Source organism: Camelus dromedarius, chromosome 16 (assembly GCF_036321535.1).
Source record: "Camelus dromedarius isolate mCamDro1 chromosome 16, mCamDro1.pat, whole genome shotgun sequence".
Taxonomy (NCBI): Eukaryota; Metazoa; Chordata; class Mammalia; order Artiodactyla; family Camelidae; genus Camelus; species Camelus dromedarius.
The window spans coordinates 55,700,559-55,720,750 of record NC_087451.1 but is presented as its reverse complement, the minus strand read 5'-3'; the positions used below and the strand labels follow the sequence as shown (position 1 = coordinate 55,720,750).

The following is a 20,192-nucleotide window of genomic DNA, read 5'->3' as shown; positions in this document are numbered from 1 at the left end:
AGTAGTTATCCCAGTTTTCCAAAGAATTTGTTTACTTCTTCCTCTCTGTGCCCCATAGCATGTTGAATACATTGCTATTACAGCATTCATCATATTACACTTCAATTATTAATACATATGTGTGTTCCACTGATGTGAAAGTTTTCAGAGAACAAGGCTTAAGTTTCTCTTTTCTTTCCTAGGGCCCAGGAAACATTTGTTTGCTTCAAAAGTGCCTTTGAGTTGGGGGAAGTTTGGGAGACACATCTGGAATTCCATGAGGCTGACTCAACCAGTTGTCATATGATTTTTCTTTTTTTTCCCCTGTCCTCTTAGAGTGCCAGCAAGGAACTACTTGTCTAGGGGGGATTAAACTAACCCAGAAACCTGAGGATCTTATTTGATCTGCTGATTTCCCTCTCTTTTCATTCCACATTTCTGATTTCAGAGTGAAGTTCAATGCATTAATTACATAAGTCTGTAAGGAATTTCCTGCTCCAGAAGCTGAAACTGGTGATAGAGATGGCTTTGAAATGGAGACAGTTGGGATATTCATTATCTGAGCTTGAAAGGATTTGGGAGAGTCCACTAACTCTTACTCATTCTTCAGACCTCTTAGCTCAAGCAAAACCCCCTTCTGATAGCTTCTGCATGTCTCTAGTCTGAGTTAGGAAGGAAACCATTTTGAAGAAATGCTAGTTTAGCCACCTTGGGATCGATAACATCCTACACAGTTGGATGCCAACAGGTCTTGAAGAGAGAAAACTACTTTTCAGGTAACAAATTGAGGACTTTATTGATTTTGCTCCTAAGATGGAAGAGAGGGACACTGAAAAGAGAGAATGGAGGAGGAGAGAAGCACAAGCAAGATGGAGAGGCTGAGACAAGGTGAGGTAGTAAAGACTTCCAGATACGGGACAGGTGAAGAACATTCAAGAATGGTGATGTCAATCTTGTTTCTGGTAATCGCAAGCTAGGTTATTTATTATCCCTGGTAAATATATGGTTACATCTAAATGAACAGGAATTGCATATAAATATAGTAAAATAGTATTAGTATCTTGTGGGGTTAAATACATGGTAATAATATAATAAATTTAAAGTGTTCTAAAGGGTTATATTTTGTCTGGGAAAAGATAAAAGATATTGCTTAATTTTAGACTTTAATTTTAGATTGATAATTTAGTATGTATGCTATAATTTTAAGGTAACCATCAAAAGAATAGAAACAAACTAGGGGAGGGAAAAAATGGAATGATAAAAAGGTTATCAACAAAAAGTCTACAAGAAACAAGAGAAAGAGAAACCTAGAACAGGTGAGACAAATAAAAAGTGCAAAAGAAAACAGTGGAATGAAATCTGAATGTTTTAGAAACTACATTACATGTACAGGGCTAAATGAACCAGCAAAAATAAAATACTGCCAGAATGGGTAAATTTATCTATTTGCTGTTTATGAGACATATCTGAATAGCATAAGGATATAAAATATTGAAAATAAAGCAATGGAAAAATATTTGATATGTAAATAGTAACCAAAAGGAAACTGGTGTAGATGTATTAATATTAGGCAAAATAAACTTGAGGCATAAAACATTATTAGTGACAAAGAAGGTCACTTCACAATGATAAAAGTTTCAATTTACCAGGAAGATACAACAACTTTAAACTGTTGTGCACATAAGAACATAATCTCAAAATATAGAAAGCAAACATTGACAGATCAGAAGACAATATAGTCAAGTACACAACCATAGTGAAGATTTTACCAAACTTCTCTTAGTAATTTATAGAATAAATAGCTAAGAATGTCAGTAATATAGATGATTTGAACAACATGATTAACAAACTTGAACTGATGGACATTTTTAGAAAGTTATACTGAACTGTAACTGCAGAATATACACCTGGAACATTTATAAACATTGTCCATGTGTTGAGGCATAAAAGAAGTTTCAGCATGTTTAAAGGATTGAAATCATATATAGCATCTTCTCTGACCACAGTCAAATTAAGCTAGAAATCAATAACAAAAACATTATTAGATATCACAATGTTAGGAAAGTAAGGCACACATTTTTAAATAACTTAAGGGTCAAGGAAGAAATATTCATGGAAATTAGAAAAAATTTTAGCAATAAAAATATACATGTCAAACTTGTGAGATTAACCTAAAGCCATTTTTTAGAGGAAAAATATGTATCACCTTAATTGTTTAAATATCTATGTCAAGAAGCTAGAAAAAATGTTAGCAAAATAAATCCAAATAGATGGAAGGAAAGAAAATTAAAAAGGAGCACAGTAAATAAAATAGGAAACAAATAATAAAGAAGTTCAATAAAGACAGACATTGGATCTGAGAAGAATAATAAGGAGAAAAAGAAAGGGAGAAGAAGCACATATAATCAATTTCAAAAATGAACAGGGGACAGTACTATAGATGCTGTAGGCATTAAAAGAATAAAAGGATATTAGAACAACATTATGCCAATAAATTTAAGATTTTAGATGAAATGAGAACTCTCCTAGAAAAGTATAACTTGCTGAAAAATGTGAAAAATCCTATAACCAGAAAGGATATTATATCAACAGTAAAAATCTTCCCACAAAGAAAATTCCAAGCCCAGATGGTTTCTCCAGTAAATTCAATTAAGCATTCAAGAATACATAATTCCAAACTTAACAAACTCTTCCAGAGAATAGAAAAAGAGCGAACACCTTTCAAATCATTTCTAATGCTAGCAAAACCTAACAAGAACAAGAGAAAGAAAAATGCAGGCCAGTCTCACCCATGAACTTAGATGCAAAAATAGAAAATAAATATAAAATCAAATCAAGCAATAAAAAAGAATAATACATTAAGACTAAGTTAGATTTAGCTAGGATTTTAAGGTTGCTTTAACAGTGAAAAATCAATTTATGTAATTTACCACATTAACATTAAGAAGAAAGATGAGGGGGGAGGGTATAGTTCAAGTGGTAGAGCACATGTTTAGCATGCACGAGGTCCTGGGTTCAATCCCCAGTACCTCCTCTAAAAAACAAATAAATAAATAAACCTAATTACCTACCCCCTCAAAAAAAAAAAAAAACTAAATTAAAAATAAAAAAATAAAAATAAAAAAAGATGACAAGATCATCTCAATAGACACAGAAAATGCACTTGATATAAAATTCAATTTCCATTCATGATAAAAATTCCTAGAATGGACCTAGAGATTATCATATGAAGTGAAGTAAGACAGAGAAAGATAAAAGTCATATGATATCAGTTATATGTGGAATCTAAAAAAGTGATACAAATGAACTCATTTGCAAAACAGAAATAGGCTCACAGACATAGAAAACAAACTTATGGTTACCAAAGGGGTGAGGGAGGGATAAATTAGGAGTTTGGAATTAACAGATACACATACTCTATATAAAATAGATAAGCAACAAGGACCTACTGTACAGCACAGGGAACTATATTCAATATCTTGTAATAACCTATAGTAGAAAAGATTATAAAAAAGAATACCTATGTATAAGTGAATCACTTTGCTGTACATGTGAAACTAATACCACATTGTAAATCAACTATACTTAAAAAAATATTATTTCTTTTGAAGAAAAAAAGTGCATTAAAAAATTCCTAGAAAACCAGAAATAGAATGTCTTTAATCTGATATACATATTATAAAATATCTACTGTAAACATCTGTTTAATGGTAAAATTCTATAAACTTTCTCTCTGAATCAGAAACAAGACAAAGATGCCCACTCTATTTGACATTATATGGAAGGTCTAGCAAGCATAGTAAGCCAAAAGAGAAACAAAACATGTATGGATATTTCTTAAAAAAGAAAATTGCATTACAGGTGACCTAATTTGTATATAGAAAGTCCAAAAGAATCTACAGATAAATTATTAAAATGAATGTTATTTTAGCAATTTGCTAAAATCAATATGCACAAACCAACTGTATTCTTACACACATCAGCAACAAACAAAAACTGAAATTTAAAAACACCAACTGTAATAGCACCAAAAATGTAAAATACCTAGAAATGTATCTAACAAAAGGTCTGAAAGAAACTCTAACACATTAAATTATAAACTCCCATTGAGAGACTTGAGAAGACTTAAACAAAAGAAGGAATACTATGTTGAAGGAGTAGAAGACACAATATTGTAAAAATGTGAAATTCCCCCAAATTAATCTCTGGGTTCAACATAATCTCAACAAAATCTCAACATTTCTGTGTGTATATAACTTAGTAAGCGATTCTAAGATGTATATGGAAGAGCAAAGAGGCAAAAATAGCCCTGATACTCTTGAAGAACGAGGTGGAAAAACTTGCTCTACAAGGTATTAAGACAGATTATTAAAGCTGTAACATTTTAGTGCAGTGTGAGAGCAGGGATAGGCAAACAGAAAAATAGAAGAGGCAGCTCAGGCGTCGACTCTCATGCATAAACGGACACTTGCTATGTGAGAGAGGTCTCACTGCAGATCACTGGGGAAAGGCTAGACTTTTCAGTAAATGGTGCCAGGACAACTGAGTAATCAAATGGATGAAAAATGATATTTGATACCTAGCACACAGCATATATGAAATGAATTCCAGTTAGAATTTAGATCTAAATGAGAAAGGCAAGTCTATAGCCATAATAACATTAAAAACTTTGGTTCATCGAAAGACATCATAAAGAGATGAAAGGGCAAACCACAGCGTGGGACAAGATATTTAAAACGTATGTAACTTACAAAGCAGTACTGTCTAGTAGAGGGAGCTTGTACACATCAATAAAAAAGGATGACTCAATAGAAAAATGGACGAAAGTCTTCTACAGGACTTTTGGAAAAAGAGAACCCTATGTCTAACAAACATATGAAATGATGATTAACCTGATCAGTAATCTGGGAAATAACAAATTAAAACCTCCGTGAGATACCATTACTCACTCACCAGTCTGGCAAAATTTAAACATCTGACAATATCAAATGTTGGTAAGTATCTGAAACAGTAAGTTGGATACACTACTGTTGGTGAGACAAATTACTACAATCACTTTGGATAACAGCTTAGCATTATAAATGGAAGATTAACCTACCATAGGACCCAGAAATTTGACTGCTAGTTATAAACTCTAGACAAACTTAACACACATGGGCATCACAGGGGATATACTTTAAAGAATTTTACTTAGTCGGATGTTGTAACAGTCAAAACCTGGAAACAACTTGAACGTTCCCCAACAACAGAATGGATAAACAAACTGTGGTATGTTCATATAATGGAACACTATACAGTAATGGGTGTAAATGAACTAACTCTACATGAGATTAATCTTTATTTTATTTATTTATTTTTTTGAGATTAATCTTTAGAAAGAATCAAGGCATGAAAGAATATATTCATTATGATTCTCTCCATAATGTTCAAAAACAGAGAAACTATATGGCTTAGGGATCCACACTTTGGTGGTAAAACTCCAAGGAAAGGAAGGAAATTATTATTATGATTCATTCTCTTTGGAGGAGGGATGGTATGCCAGGGACAGGCACATGGGAAAGGAGTGGGTGTCTAGGGTGCTAGAAATATTTTATTTCTTCACCTGGAATGGTGTGTAGCTTAGATGTTTATTTGATAATTATTTTTAAGCTTTTAGGTTTGGGTTTAATGCACTTTTCTGTATGCATGTTGTATTTCACAATAAAAGTGGTGGGAAAAAAAGAGAATGATGATGTTTACTGTTCCATTTTAAGCTTTTCCATGTGTTGAGGAAGTATAAACCCTTCCTCTGCCTTCTGAAATCTTCCCTCAAATCTACCACCTAAAAATAGCCAAGGGCTAGAGGTTCCTAAACTGCTGTCTAGATTACAATGGCACTTAGTTGGAGTACTTTGTCTCAGACGCTAGTCTGTGCCCTCCCTGGTGACAGAGGCCGAGACTACTGAGCACAGTAACTATAGTCAGTAAAAGTTTGTTGACTGAATGTATGCAAGTTCTGGTGAAAGCTATGGATTCCCGGCTGTGTAGCATCACTTTATCTACCATAAGCCCCACAAGCTAATACCGAGCCTTCAAATTGTTGGTGTTTTATGGTTTACATAGTTCTTTCACACAAATTACATGATTACGTAAAGTTACTTTAGAAGAGAAGTTGAACCTGGTATTAGTTTTCCCATAGCAGGAATGAGAACATGGTCTCTGCCAAAGATAGAAGATGACAGAGTCAGCACTAGAATTTGAAAGCCAGGGCCTTTGCAGTGTAGACTGCAGATGTCTTCCTCACTTGCTTTCTGTCATTCAGGGTAGACATATCTTGCAAGATGCTTTGAAAACCACTGGATATTAGACTCAAACTGCTCAGCCATAAGAAAGAAGACGGAGGCACACACACATATCTCCACCCTCAGTTTAGTCTTTCTGCTGCATTAAAAAATTTGGTTGACTTCCTTCTGTGTGAGCCAGATTCCAGAAAACTTCCACAGAAATGAGGTAGGAGGAGCGCAGGAGTCTAACTTAGAGCTCTTCAGTCAAAACTATGTGACCTATATCTGCAAGAAAAGGACTTCAAGTTCATTGGGACTCAGGTGCTTCCTCTACCCTCTGAGTTGTATGCAACCTTATCTACTCAATGGTTGGTCATTAAAACCACTTTCTTTTTTCTTTGCTTCCTGTTTCTAGACACCTTCATTGCTCTCTATTTGTTTCCAGATTCTGATACCAGATTATCAATGTGTTACCCTGGGATGATCCAAAGTGACAGTGAGGTGGGAAGCCCCATGAAAAAGATGGCAAGACCCCCAAGCAGGGCCACTACCCTCCTGCCAGCACCATTCGGTTCTCTGGCCCAGGAGCATTATCTCAATTTTTAACTCTGAAACGGCTTACTTCTAGGAAAGCGGAACTTACCCCTAAGATTCTGTTGGTTCCATAAGATCACTCCTGATTGGTCCATTTCTATCACTCCTGATTGGTCCATTTGTTATATCTTATTTCCATATGATGTTGCAAAATGTTGCAAAATCTAGACTGGTAGCCTATAAAAGCCTGTGTAAACCTACAGACAGGGTCCAGAGCTTAGAGTGTTAACTCCACTGGGCCCGTTGGCGTAATAAACCTGAGTTCTCTAACCCTCCGAGTGCTGCTTGGTCTCTCCGCAGACCCAGGTTGCTGTCACAACTGAGCTATAACACTGAGCTGTAACACACTTTGCTGCAACAATAGCACAGTATCTATTTATCCCAACTTCAACTCACATATCTAGCAGTCTTCATAATAAACGCTGCCACTCTGGAACTATACTTTGGCACCTACTATGCTTTGGCACCAATCATGTTTCTGCAACCTTAGTATCCTTCAGACCTACATAAGTCATTATTGTGGCAAAGCTGCTGAAGTTATATTCCTTCTTGACAGTTATAATCTCTGGCTCAGTGAGAAATACCAAAGTTCTTTCTTTGGCTACTTAATTTTCAATTCCAAAGAATAAGTTATTGGTGAAATATTAAGTCTGCTATGATGAGAAAATAATTTCCATTCTAGGCCACTAACACCTGCACAAAACTGGCAGTGATACAAATGTTTTTCCCCCATTATTATGACTTCAAAAATGTTTTTTTTCTTGAGATCAGGTTTTGGTTTTGACTATAAAACTATTTCCACTCGTAGAGCTAAAGGTAATCATACTAATCTGTCAGCTTATCTACATTCTTCCTTCTAAGGGACTGAAGAAGCTTACGGAACTGAAGGAGGAAGCCAAGAAGGGCCTGAGAAACATTTATCAGATGCATGAGCTGTGGGGTAAGGAAAACTTGCTAAGGGTGAACACAGTTAAGATGCAAATAATGGCAGCAACCTAAAGAGTAAAAGGGCATTTTTTTTTTTTTTTGGAGGATGAAAAACAAAATACAAAAGGAGAAGATAGCTTCCTGGCTTAGGAAAAAAAGAAACTAAAAAAACCAGAAGAGCAGTGCCTACATTCTGTGGGATTTTCTAAGGAGAGGGGAGAAAAAAGTCAAACCAGAGCTGACAACATCGAAAAGCAGCAGGTGGCAATCTCATGGTACTCAGTTCCATCACTAGTTCACCCTTTCACCTGCACTGTTAAGCTTTCCATCACTGGGGTTGCTTAAAGTTTGTATTTTGTTATATCTTATTTGCCTACGAGGCACTTTTCCATTAAAACCGCTTTGTTTGAAGAGCTTATATAAAGTATTACTGTTAAGGTAAAACTTACTGTGACAGAATTAGTAATTAAGAGCCTAGATTCTGGAGACTTTCAACGCCAACTCTACCACTGACTAGCTGTGTGACTTTGAGCAAACTGCTTAACAATTATGTGCCTCCATTTGCACTCTACACAATATGAACAGAGTATCTACTTACTATGATGAAAAGGAGGGCTACTGAATGAATGCATCAGAAATGTCTGGAACAGTGCCTGGCACCTGGTGGTATATGTGTGTTGGCTACTATTCTGGAGCACATGCAGCTTTCCCCCTTCAACATTTAATTCTTAAAGGGGCCAAATTTTCCCCTTAGAATTCTATCATTAAAATGTTCATATTCTGTTCCTTAACTTTTTATAAAATTTTGCTGTTTCAAAATGAGATGCTATTGTAAATTTAAAAAAAAAATACATGTTTGTCTCAGGATATCTTTACGTTCATTAACCTGTGTGCCTAATTTTTTAATGCTAACAGAATAAAACTGTTCAAACAACAGACAGAGATTTATCCTTATTGGAATAGACATGTATTCTGGATATGCATATCCCTTCCATGTTTACAATGCTTCTGCCAGCACCGCCACCAGCGGACTCACAGAATGCCTTATCTACCATCCTGGCATTCTGTACAGCACTGTGCATCAAGAAACTCACTTCAGAGCAAAAGAAGCAAAGCAGGGGGCTCATAACCATGGAATTAAATGATCTTACTACAAACCCCATCACTCAGAAGCAACTGGCATAACTGAGAGGTGAAATGGCTTGCTAAAATCCCAGTTACAGTGTCAGTTGGGAGACAATACCCTGAAATCAAAGGATTTTGTTTTACAGGATGCAGTATATGCTTTGAATCAAAGACCAATACATAGTGCTGACTCCGTCATGGCCAGAATAGTCCAGGAATCAAATGTGGAAGTGCGAGTGGACCTTCTCACTATTACACCTAATAACCCACTTGCAGAAGTTTTGCTTCCTATCCTGGCAACCTTGAACCCTGTTGGCTGGAAATCTTTGTCCCCAAATGGGAGCTGCTTGGTTCTTCCCTGAAATGGAAAACGGACTGCCACTTGAATATTTTGGGTTCCATATGCCACTAAATCAACAGGCAAAAAAGGTAAGGTGTCCATCTCCCAGATGGGGTGATTGATCCTGATAACCAAGGGAAACGGGGTTGCTATGCAACAGCAGCAAGGAGGACTATGTCTGGAACCCAGGAGATTCTCTGGAGTGCCTCTTAGTTCTTCAATGCCTAGTACTAAAGGTTAAAGGAAAACTACATGGCAACAATAAAAAAAAGGGCAGAACAATGAGGATTCAAACCCTTTGGGTATTCCATCAGATAAAGAACCCAGAGCAACTGGCTGAGGGCAAGAAAACTATGAAATAAGTATTTGACGAAGGAAGCCACAGGTATCAATTACAACCTCGTGACCAACTACAGAAACAAAGTAACTTTGCATATTTTCTTTTTGCTTGTTACATTCATACGTCTATTTTAATACACTACCCATCTTCATCTTTCCTCTCCTTTTTTGTTTTACAGACAAGTTGTTGGAAGTTAAGTTTTGCAATTTAGTCCTTAGGTAACAGAATGAGACTGTGACTGAACTTGAGGAATAATTAATATAGTTAGCAACAGAAACAATGACTGTTGGGACTATATGTCTTGTAGGTACTTGTGAGATGGATGGCTGTATCTTCTTAGGTAGAAACATAAATTTGCCTTGTCAATGTATGAGAATTCACACGTGTGTAGAAAGGTGCATGTGAAAGCTGAGCAGCCAAAGGGTTGGACTACACCAGTTATCAATTTATTGCTTCTCAACAACACATCATCCTTTTTGCCTGCTTTGTGAAGATGGATCTGGGCCTTGTAAATATTTTCCTTTACCAGCTGGCCAAATGTCAAACTTTGTCAGAAGATGCTGGAGAGACATTACAGAAGGAAAGGAATTTTCCTTTTCATTCTGGGTTGTTCCCTTGGCAGGCTCCTGCAGCACGTGCAGTGTCCCCAGCGTCCATATCCTGCAGTGCATGGTGGCCAGCAGCTTCGCCAACAACCACTCCTCCGTGCTTGAGTGTGGTTTTGCAGCAGAGTGAGAAATCTCCCCATGAAGAGCTTTCCTTTGCACCGCAGAGGGTAGATCTCAGGAAAGTTCCAGCGAGTGAATTTCCAGCAGCAGTGACGTCATCCAGTGACCCACGGTTGTGCCCTCTTCAATAAGGGTCTAGATCTCAGCCCTAGGAGATGGTGGCTCTTTCTTTGACTCTCTGTCTCAGTCCTAGTGGTAGGAAGGCTCTTTATATCTGTTATTCCTATATTCTTTAGGGTTCTCTTTATATCTTATTATCCAATTCCTTGTTATTCTAATCCCCTCTTTTGGTTAATAATTCTTTATATTAAACCTTCCCTGTACAAATTACTTTATTTTTTGTCTCCTGATTGGACTCTGACTAACACACATACCTACAATGTTAATACTAACACTAAATAACCCTAATACTAAAAGCAGATAATGATATCATAAGAAAGGAAAACTATAGATTAACATGTCTCATAAAATAAATGCAAAAATCCTCAACAGAATTTTAGCAAATCAAATCCAACAATGTGTAAAAATAACTATACACTACAACTAAAAGGATTTATTCTGAATACATAAGGATGGTTCAACATTGGAAAATCAATTAATGTAATCCATCACATCAACAGACTAAAGATGAAAAAAATCATATGATCACATTAATAAATGCAGGAAAAGCATTTGGCAAAATCCAATACCTGATTCATGATAAAAACTCTCAGCAAAGTAGGAATAGAGGAGAACTTCCTTGACTTAACAAAGAATATCTATTAAAAAAAAAAAAAGACAACTATAGCTAACATCACATGCAATAGTAAAAATCTGAATGCTTTCTGTCTAAGATCAGGAACAAGACAAGGATGTGTGCTCTCTCACCATTCCCATTCAACATCATACTGGAAGTTCTAGCTAACGCAATAAAAGAGATAAGGAAATAAAAGATAAAAAGATTGGGAAGGAAGAAATAAAACTGTTTCGTTTGGAGATAACATGACTGTCAAGTAGAAAATCCCAAAGTATTGACAAAAAACTTTCTGGAATTAATAAGTGATTATAGTGAGATCACAGGCTACAGGGCTAATAATATACAAAAGTTAACTGCCTTCTTAAACACCAGCAATAAATACTTTGGAATTTGAAATTAAAAATATAAGACCATTTACATTGGCACCAAAAAATTAAGTATTTAGGTATAAATCTAAGAAAATATGTACAGGATCTATATGAGGAAAATGAAAAAACTCTGATAAAATAAAACAAAGAAAACCTAAATAAACAGAGAGATATTCCATGTTCCTGGACAGGAAAACTCAAAATTGTTAAGATGTCAATTTTCCTCAGCTTGACCTATAGATTCAATGCAATTCCAACCAAACTTCCAGCAAGTTATTTTGTGGTTATCAACAAACTTAACTCTAAAATTTATATGAAAAGGCAAAAGATCCAGGATAATTAATACAATACTGAAGACAAACAGGGGACTGACACTAACCAAATTTAAGACTTACTACACAGTAATCAAGACAGCGTGGTATTGATGAAAGAATAGATGAATTAATAAATGGAGCAGAATAGAGAACCCAGACGTAGTCCCACACAAATGTAGTCAACTGATCTTTGACAAAGGAGCAAAGGCAATTCAATGGAGGAAGGACAGTCTTTTGAGCAGACGGTGCTGGAACTGGACATCCATATGCAAAAAGCAAAACAAAGAATCTGGACATAAAACTTACACTTTTCACAAAAACGAATCCATCTTAGATTAAAAGTAAAACATGAAACTGTATTAACTGCTAGAATATAACAGGAGCAAATCTAGATGACTTTGGGTTTGGTGATGAGTTTTTAGGCATGACACCAAAAGCATGATTCATGAAAGTAAAAATTGATAAATCGGATTTTACTAAAATTAAAAACTTCTCCTCAGTGAAAGACATTGTTAGAAGAATGAAGAGACAAGGGACAAAATGGGAGAAAATATTTGCAAAACACATATCTGATACAGAACTTATATCTAAAATATACAAAGAACTCTTAGAACTCAACAGTAAGAATAAACAATTCACTTAAAAAATGGAGAAAGATCTGAACAGACATCTCACCAGAGAAGATATACAGATGACAAATAAACACGTGAAAAGATGTTCAGAATCAGATGTCACTGAGGAATTTCAAATTAAAACAACAATGAAATATCACTATATACCTATTAGAATGGCCAAAATCCAACAAACTGTAAATACCAAAACTTGGTGCGGATGAGGAGCAACAAGAAACATACCCACTGCTGGTGGGAGTGCAAAAAGGTAGGAACAGTTTGGCAGTTTCTTACAAAACTAAACATAATCTTACCATACATCTAGCAATCATGCTCCTAGGTATTTATGCAATTGATCTGAAAACTTACGTCCGTACAAAAACCTGCACACAAATATTTATATCAGCTTTATTCATAATCACCAAAAACTGTAAGCAATCAAGATATCCTTTATATACCCATATGATGGAATATTATCCAGTAATTAAAAAAGATCTATCAAGTCACAAAGAGATAAGGAGGAACCTTAAACATATATTGCTAAGTGAAAGAAGCCAGTCTGGAAAGTCTATATACTGTACAATTCCAAGTATATGACATTTTGGAAAAGGCAAAGCTACAGAGACAGTAAAAAATTAGTGGTTGTCAAGGGCTCTGGGGTGAGTGAGAGAGATGAACAGGTGAAGCACAGGGCTTAAAATAACGGTGGTGAAACTGTTCTGTATGAAACCATAAGGATGGACACAGGTCATTATGCATCTGTCAAAACTCACAGAACTATACCATACAAATAATGAACCTTAATATAAACTATGAGCTATAGCTGATAATGTATCAACGTTGGTTCATTAATTGTAACAAATGTATCACACTAATGTAAGACTTTAATAATAGAGGAAACTGGGAAGGGGTGAGGGCATGGGCTGGAGTGGGTATATGGAACTCCGTGTAATATCTGCTAGATTATTCTGTAAACCTAAAACTATACTAAAAAATAAAGTCTATTTTTCTAAAAACAATCTAAAAGCAAAGAGACCAAAATAAATAACTTTTTGGTTCTAATTATAAGAGTAATATATATGCTTTTATATCATACAAGAGTGATATCAAACAAAATAACATGTGGGAAGTATAAAGTTTTTATTACATTATATTTTGCTACTCTTGACCTTAATATAGTCTTAGGTACAGACTGTTTGTTTGTAAACAACAAAACATATTTCATTAAAAATCATCCACTGATACTTACACTTTCCTTTGCATGCTGGTGATATTAGATTAAATGCCTTCTTAGAAATGCCATGTCGACTATCTTTTTAAGATTTCTAAAATGTATGTTTTCCAATGTTATCATCTTACTGATCTTACTTAATGGAACTATCTGTGACTCTCTGGGATGTGAGCAAGTCATCTTATGTCTCCCACCTCCACAAGCAAGAACAGTGCTTTCACCTTTAGTCTTCACATTGCGATTTTTGAAGTTTATGGGCAAGTTTTAGCTCCGTAGATACGCGTGGAAACACAAGTCTGACATGTAACATCGACATCAGGACTAAACGTCCCAGGACTACAAACCACTGCAGAGGAAAACACAATGGAATAGATTATTATTTCACTTAGAGGTATTTTATACCAAGAATACCAACTGCCGTCAATGTCACACCATCCCTATACCTATGTTACACTGAGTAATGTTCAGCCAATTAACATATGGAAGATTATTCATGAGTTTTAAACATTGTTATCTGATGATCTTAAAGGTAGGAGGAAGTTAGAATCTTAGCTATTTTTTCCTTTAGTATCAGCATTTTACAGTATCTTCTGCAGTGCTCCATTTATGAGCTCCTATTTCTCATTTTCTAGTTCCTATTTCCAGTTTCTAGGTAGGAACATTTTGCTGTCTTTCACAGTATAGTAGCTTAAGCCAGAATACCACAGAAATGTTTTGTAATACAAAAGACTACATTAGGCAGAATTAATATACATGAAGATGATTATATTTAGAAATCTGGACTTTGAATTTTTACTTCCCTTTAACTAAGTATGTTTTTTGGGAAGAGAATCACTATAAAGATTCAAATCAGTTATGCCAAGTGAATTCTGACTATAAAACCTAAATATTTAGATATTTATACTTTATAATTACCGCAACAACTAGCGCAATTGCTGTGCAGACCTTCGTTTTTCCCAAAGCCTGGACGACAGCTATCCATACGCATTATATGAAAACTGTGGTCCACAAAATGCATAGCTGGTAGAGTTTTCTTAAAGTCATGCTTGAAAATATATGCTTGGCGCCGGAAAAATTCTTCTATTCGATCTCTTGCCTAAGATTGAAAAATACCAGAGAGAAGTACAATTACTAAACTGTGAACCAAATTTCTCCTCTTGTATCAGAGGCAATGAAATGCAGTATAAGCATGCTGTGCTTTACACAGCAGAAGAATTCCTGAAATGATGTGTGTTAATATTAAAAATTAGTCTAGCCTAGACTTTATCAATTATTGTCAATTTATATGTACAAAGGTTAATAAAAATTAAATTGAGGTTAAAAACACTTGTTTTGAAATATTTGCAGCATGTCTATTCCATATGTAGATAACTGGGAGTTCCTTACTTCTAATTCCAAAGAGCCAAGGAAACCAAAACTTTTCTCTAATCAGCATTACAGACGAATGATGCAAATTTTATCTTCTGAGCATAAAGTTTAAATAATTAACTAGTAATAACTAAATGATTCCCATAAACCATGCATAATATTACGGGTGTAGGCTCAGGGACTAGACTAGGAAAGTGAAGGAAATTTTTAGACTATGTCCTTAGCCTCTGAGGAGGTAAAGGAGAGAGCAGGTATTATCATCAGTACGATACAATTCTGGAAGAACTACTGGCTTAACCTGGGATGACATGATTGTAAGGTTGTTCTTCAAGCTGCTGCTTAGTTATCATTTGGAGAACAAAGACCAGTGAACCATCCTTCTGTCATAGGGAAAATACATCATATTAACCTGGGGAGCTATACAATATTGCAGATAACCTATTCCAAAACAAAACATCTTTAAAACAGCCAAGATGCTCAGAATCTGTTTATAAAACTGAAATGAAGCCAAAAATCAGTAAGACTTCATATTTTAAGTTTTTAAATAGCTTTACTGACTATTCAAATACTTTCCCCTTACACTGAAATTCTTACCTGGAGGATATTATGATTAGTGGTATCTTCACAGTCAACAGACTCATTGCATGTACCTTTCCACCTCGGTGCAAAAGGATTAACTGGAGGGGGAAAAACGACATCTTCACAAAAGGATTCTAAGAACTTACAAACATTCCAGTAAAGCTCCAAATGCTGAATTCAGTATGCATGTGTGCATGTGTTTAATCTGTGTCATTCTAGTAATAAAGGAAAGGTTCACAATTTGAATAATTTATACATTATGATTTCACTCCATCTGGGGGCTATTGGAGGTAACTACAAGGCTTTAGAGTGAATAGATGTAAGGTCCTACTGTATATAGCACAGGGAACTATATTCAGTGCCTTGTAATGGCCCATAATGAACAAGAATATGAAAAGTGTATGTGTGTGTACGTGTGTGTGTGTATATATATATATATATATATATATATATATATATATATATATATATATATATATATATATATATATATATATATAATATTAACCTGGGGAGCTATATAATATTGCAGATATCCTATTCCAAAACAAAACATCTTTATATATATATATATATATATATAAATGAATCACTATGCTGTATACCAGAAATCAACACATTGTAAATTGACTATAATTCATGAAAAAAATAAATTAAATAAATAGAAATAAATTTAGTTTGGTTTCTCCCTTTTGCTAAGTTCTCAAAAATACAATTTAAAATTCTATAAGAAGTTATAAGTTAAATATTAGCTGCTTAAAGGCCATATTTATAAAATGAAATTGACTTCTAAAAAGCAACAAATATCATAGGTAAATATGAAGGTAAATAATTAATGTGTTAATTTTTAAAATCACAACCAGGCTAAGACCAACCGTACACTTTAGTTCTTAACAAACATTTAAGGCCTACTATTTGTAAGCTATCTTATATTAATATGGTAATTAATTTTGTAATCAAGATTTAAACTCATAAAATTAAAGAAACATTAAAAAAATTTTACCTTGAAAGGCTATAAACAGCTCATGAGTGAGGCCATGTTTTGGAATTTTAACAAAATGGCATTTATATGATGGTTCTATGATATGGCATGACAAATCAGAAATTAAATTATTCAAGATTTTCTTCAGCACTTTAAAAAGCAGATCATTATATTTTCCTACACAAGATTTTGTGGTAAAACGTACAGCTATCTGATATGCATAATCAGGTTCCCGATAGGCTTTAAAAAAAGATAAGAATAAAAAACAATCATGCCTAGCATTACTTTTCAAATAACAGGTAATATTAAATCCCACAATCTTGCAAACCAGCACAGAAACTTACTTTATCTAATAAAATATTTTAACAGTTTGCCCTCACAAAAAGATAAAAAACTAATAACTTTAATGAAAAAAGGTTATTTTCATCTAATATATTATCTACTTCATACAAGTGAAGATATGGCTTCTGTGGGCTGGCTATATATATGTTACAAGTGTCAAGAAAAAAATAAGATTTTGTCAGGGAGGGTCTTAATTTATAGAAGTGTCACTGCTATCAGCACAGTCCAGTGAAAAGAATCATTAATTTGCTTTTATAGATTTGAGCATCAATTTTTAAATTAGCTGGCGATATTGTGATAAAGTAGATTGTGCCTGCATACGCAGACAGTGGGAAGTGGGACGCAGAAAGAGGATTATTTAGGACACACTATTTTGATGTCAATTTTAGAGTTCTCCTAGTCAAATACTCCCCAAATACTCTGTAAGTCATAATGATTATATATAACAGACTCATTTTCACTAAATGAAGAAACCATATACTTAATTCTGACCCAAACTAAATGTATAAGTTAAACTGTGCCTGTATTCTTACCAAAAAGCATAAAGTCATATCTCTGCTTTACTGTCTTTTCTTCTTGGGTTTCTGCTTTGACAGTCTTATAAGAAAGAGTGCATGTGTAAAGTCCGGACAAAGGCTCCAGAAAGTCTTTTACCAGCAGCTTTCCTGTTTTAGTTATATTTATCCTACTAGTTCCTAAACAGAAGTAGTAAATTACTTGGTTATTTAACATGTAACAATTCACACATTATTTCGTAAACTTGAGGTTACAAATAAATACAAAAAATTAAAAATTAATGGGCTATTTTAACTTCATGATTTCAACTAAATCTTAATTCTGTGGTATTGCTCAATGGAAAACTACAGGATATAAGTACACTTTTGAAATATATTTTGGTTTTCTTTAATGTATTTCTTGGCATCTAATTTTGATGGATTTATGCCAGTAATTCAGTAAGGGAGATTACACTGCTTTGTGACACTATGCAATTTTTTCACATAAGACAGGAAGTAATAATGCTTATATTCCAAGAAACCCTTCTAACCATGACAAATTATATATTAATTACCACCTCTCCTACCACAGGTGCTTTTATCACATTTATCACAAGGATAAATTTTAGGTTTTATAAAAACTTCTGAACTAATACAGCTCTGGGGACTAACGTACAAAAAGTACTGCTTTAGTTTTTGCATAAGGAGAAAGTAAGACCATAATATAAATATGATTTAACTATGGAGTAAGTGAAACTGCAGTTAAAATTAAATTTCAATTTGTTTATTCCAGTAAGTGACAGTGCATTTCTTTAAAAAGTGTTTAAATCATTTAAAAAAGGAGATATTAAAATCAAATGATTTACCTGTTAATGGTTTTTCATTAGGCCCAATCCATAAATAGGTGGGGTCCACCGTTTCCTTTTGAGCACGTTTAAAATCAGTACAGAGAAGGACTGGGCTATTGTGATGTAATTCTACATATAATTTCACTGTGACAAAATACAACAATATATAACTACATTATATAGCGAAATTAAATTAAGAAATACACTTCCTACCATTTTGTCCCAAAGTTGCTTTGATTAGTTCTTTTTGGAGTTCACTATTTTAAAAATCAGCATATAATTATAACACTTAGAATGCTGAAGTCCTTTTTGCTTCTCATAGTAGATTTTTAAAACTCTAGACTGCTAGGGAGTCAATTTTTTTCTTCTTTCTGTGATATTATTGTGTTATTTATGAAAAAGTACATAACACATTTACAAGTTGGTTTTAACGCACAGATTCAGAACCTTCAGAAACAAAAACTTTTGAGGTTAGTGGAATCATTTCAAAGATCAGAAAAGGATCTTTTTGGTTGCGAAACTATTTTAAAGATGATCATTGTCATCCCCTAGGCAAACTTGATATTTAACTATAAATGTTCTCTGTTAGGAACAATAATTAAGCCGATGTGGGGCATACAAGGAAGATTTTCGGCAGTAACTTATTCTGCTTCGGATTTGATGGAAGCAGAAATAATGTGTTTGGAAACAACACAGGCCCACAAGATACTAGTTTTAAAGCCTACTGAACGCCAGGCTCTGAACATAATGAAGACACCATCCTACAATTTGGTGGTGGCAGGGAAGGGGAGGGTCTCCTTCCAAACACGGAGAGATTCCAAACCTGACAAATGCTATGAACTGGCCTAAAGTTACCTAAAGTTAGCCTTAGTAACCAATTTTCCTTGGGGAGTGTGAGAAAGTTTCATCACAATGACAACTCACATTTGAGCTGAGCCATAAAGGATGTGTAGGATTTCTGGTTAGTAAGGGAAGGGCTAAGGGCATTCCAAACAGAGGGACTTCCAGCCCCGGAAAGCACTCCTCTGAGTGGGCCTCGCACTTTGCTAAGCAACAGGGACACCTGGAAGTAAGGTGGTGTCAGAGAAAGAGGTGTGGATTCAATCCTAGCTCCTTACAAGCTGTGCGGCTTTAGGCAAGGAGATACAACTGAGGTGCAGCAGCGTCGCTCTAAAGATGAAACGATGTAACCATCGGGAAGTGCCGAGCACACGGCAGACGTTCAATAAACGTTCGCTCCATCTCCCTCCGCGGGAAGAACGTTAGCAGAACCACGGCACCCCCGGCTCTTCGGATACACTCTGCGAGTGAAGAGGTCCTTATTACCTGGGCGTCCCACTTTGCCATAAACGAAGCCTTCCTTAGTGATTATGGAAGAACGCTGCCATCCAACTGCGGAGGAAAGAAACCACTGACTTTTTACGTAGAAGAGGAGCCAGGGCTCAGAGTCGGGCAGGGCGGGGCGAAGCAGAGGAGGCAGGATGGGGACGAGGGGAGAGGCCTGGGGGCAGGGCGGGAGGAGCCCCACCTCCTGCGAGGTACCAGAGCACCGCGGAGAGAAGGACCCACGCTCGCATCACGGTTCAGGGGTTAGTGTCGCAGGAGGCGTCGATGGGGCGGGCTCCTTTCTACCTCAGCCCCGGCACGACGCCTCCCCATCTCTCCTCCACACAGCGGAGCAAACCGCCAGTGGTCAGCCCCGTTATCCGTCCTTCGCTACCGCGAGAGCCGACGCGCAAGAGATCGCGTGCGTGCTCGGGGGCCTCGCGCGCCTGAGCCGGGCGCAGGGCGCGTGGGCAGGGCCGGGGCGGGGCGAGGCCAGAGGGCCGGGCCCTGGGCTGGTGCGCGGGAGGCGAGCGCCCCGCCCCCTCGCTCGCACGCGGCTGCCGTCGTGCTGGTGCTTCGTGTCTCCCGTCTGTGGCCATTTCCCCGCGCGCTCTTCGGTTTAGTTTTCTGAGAGTTCTGTGAGAGAAGAAAGGAGTAAAAGAACCCAAGGCTTCGCGTCTCGCTCACTTTCTTAGTC

General features: G+C 35.9%; 1 protein-coding gene across 4 annotated transcripts; it reads right to left on the bottom strand.

The window, feature by feature from the left end:
• Positions 1 to 1,625: 1,625 nt before the first annotated feature.
• On the bottom strand, positions 1,626 to 19,950 carry ZPBP2 (zona pellucida binding protein 2). 4 transcript variants are annotated; one of them, XM_064496044.1, is made up of 9 exons: positions 19,698 to 19,950; positions 19,496 to 19,561; positions 18,188 to 18,313; positions 17,361 to 17,522; positions 16,507 to 16,725; positions 15,519 to 15,601; positions 14,472 to 14,652; positions 13,778 to 13,902; positions 1,626 to 1,995 (listed from the first exon to the last, which is right to left on the bottom strand). In XM_064496044.1, exons 1-8 carry the CDS (start codon positions 19,744 to 19,746, stop codon positions 13,808 to 13,810), a joined length of 981 nt encoding a protein of 326 aa, XP_064352114.1. In that variant the 5' UTR covers positions 19,747 to 19,950; the 3' UTR covers positions 1,626 to 1,995; positions 13,778 to 13,807. The 4 variants fall into 4 exon arrangements, with proteins under 4 accessions (XP_064352114.1, XP_010990111.1, XP_064352116.1 ...); XM_010991809.3 differs by lacking the exon at positions 1,626 to 1,995 and having other exon boundaries at positions 12,739 to 13,902; XM_064496046.1 differs by lacking the exon at positions 1,626 to 1,995 and having other exon boundaries at positions 12,739 to 13,902; positions 14,502 to 14,652.
• Between the last annotated feature and the right edge of the window lie 242 nt (positions 19,951 to 20,192).